This window comes from Lupinus angustifolius, unplaced genomic scaffold (assembly GCF_001865875.1).
Source record: "Lupinus angustifolius cultivar Tanjil unplaced genomic scaffold, LupAngTanjil_v1.0 Scaffold_414, whole genome shotgun sequence".
Taxonomy (NCBI): Eukaryota; Viridiplantae; Streptophyta; class Magnoliopsida; order Fabales; family Fabaceae; genus Lupinus; species Lupinus angustifolius.
This window is the reverse complement of record NW_017727824.1, coordinates 106,221-107,580: the sequence shown is the minus strand read 5'-3', so window position 1 is coordinate 107,580 and position 1,360 is coordinate 106,221. Positions and strand designations below refer to the sequence as shown.

Genomic DNA, 1,360 nt, shown 5'->3' with positions numbered 1-1,360 from the left:
TATTAAGATACACTATTCATCATCCTCTTTTCCCTCCAACTTCACTTATTTTCTTTACTCTTTTCTCAACATTCAAAGTCCAATTTCTAAGAGCCATGTAATCAAGGGCCTTGTGGTGGTGCCCACGACGGTCCAAGGAGATTCAGTGGCAGAGCTTACGGTGGAGAACAACAAGGATCAAAGAACCAAAACAAAATAAAGACAATGACAACCTCGAATGGATTTATAATGAATCTACCCGTTCTTGATGGGAATAATTTTGATCACTGGAGCATTCAAATGAAAGCTATTTTTGGATTTCAAGAGTGTTTAGATGTTGTGCAACAAGGAGTTCAACAAATAGATGAGAACTCAACTGAAGTTGAGAAATTAGAATTCAGAGATGCCAAGAAAAGAAATTGCAAGGAAATCTTCTTGATACACCAATGTGTGGATCATGCCAAGTTTGAAAACATCTCTGCTACAATATCTTCCAAGGAAGCTAGGGAAATCCTAGACAAATGCTATTATGGTGGAGTAAAGGTGAAGAAGGTGATGTTGCAGATGTTGCGCAACCAATATGAGTTGCTACAACAGGAAGAGCAAGAAACAATAGAAGATTACTTCACAAGAATTCGTATATTGACCAATGTAATGAGGAGCTGTGGAGAGAAAATACATGAACAAGCTATGGTAGAAAAGGTCCTTGGAACACTCTCTGCCAAGTTTGACCATGTTGTTATTGCAATTGAGGAATCAAAACATCATGAAAATTTCAAGATTGATGAGTTACAAGGCTCATTTGATGTAACACCGTGAATTTTCTGTGAATGTTTTATTAATTATTTAATTTAACAGTGATTAATTTTAGAAATTAATAGGTATTGAATTAGACTAAACCTTAGTTTAGTGTTAATCTTGTTTTGTGATTTCCTATTTTTTGTAAATTTTCGTAATTTTATGTGACGAATAGTTTTTGAGTTGCTGCAGGGCCCAAATTCGCACGAATTCGGCCCAATAACGTGTATTTGAGTTCTGTAACTCAGAATCAAATTCTGATTGTGCCATTGGCTTCAAAATATTATTTCGAGTCAAGATAGGTATCAAGTTTGTCCATAATGCATTTCTAATTATTTTTCACTCCGAATTCCATGTCTCGAAGTTCTAACCGTAAACCGAAGTCGGGAGATTGCATATTTCTAGACAAAATTATCCGAAAATGTCCGGACACGATATTTATTGGGAAATTAAATCATGTCAATAAAGTTGGAAGTCATCCTTTCATGAGCCACTTACTTGATACACAAATAATGCAAAAGCTTCCAAAATCCCCTAAATCACTCAACAAATCCTCTCACTCCACCACCATTAGACACATCAC

General features: G+C 35.7%; 1 protein-coding gene across 1 annotated transcript; it reads left to right on the top strand.

Annotated features, from left to right (window-relative positions):
* Positions 1-204: 204 nt before the first annotated feature.
* Positions 205-798, top strand: LOC109341224. Its single transcript, XM_019579076.1, has one exon. The coding sequence runs from the start codon at positions 205-207 to the stop codon at positions 796-798; it is 594 nt and encodes a 197-aa protein (XP_019434621.1).
* The last annotated feature ends 562 nt before the right edge of the window (positions 799-1,360 follow it).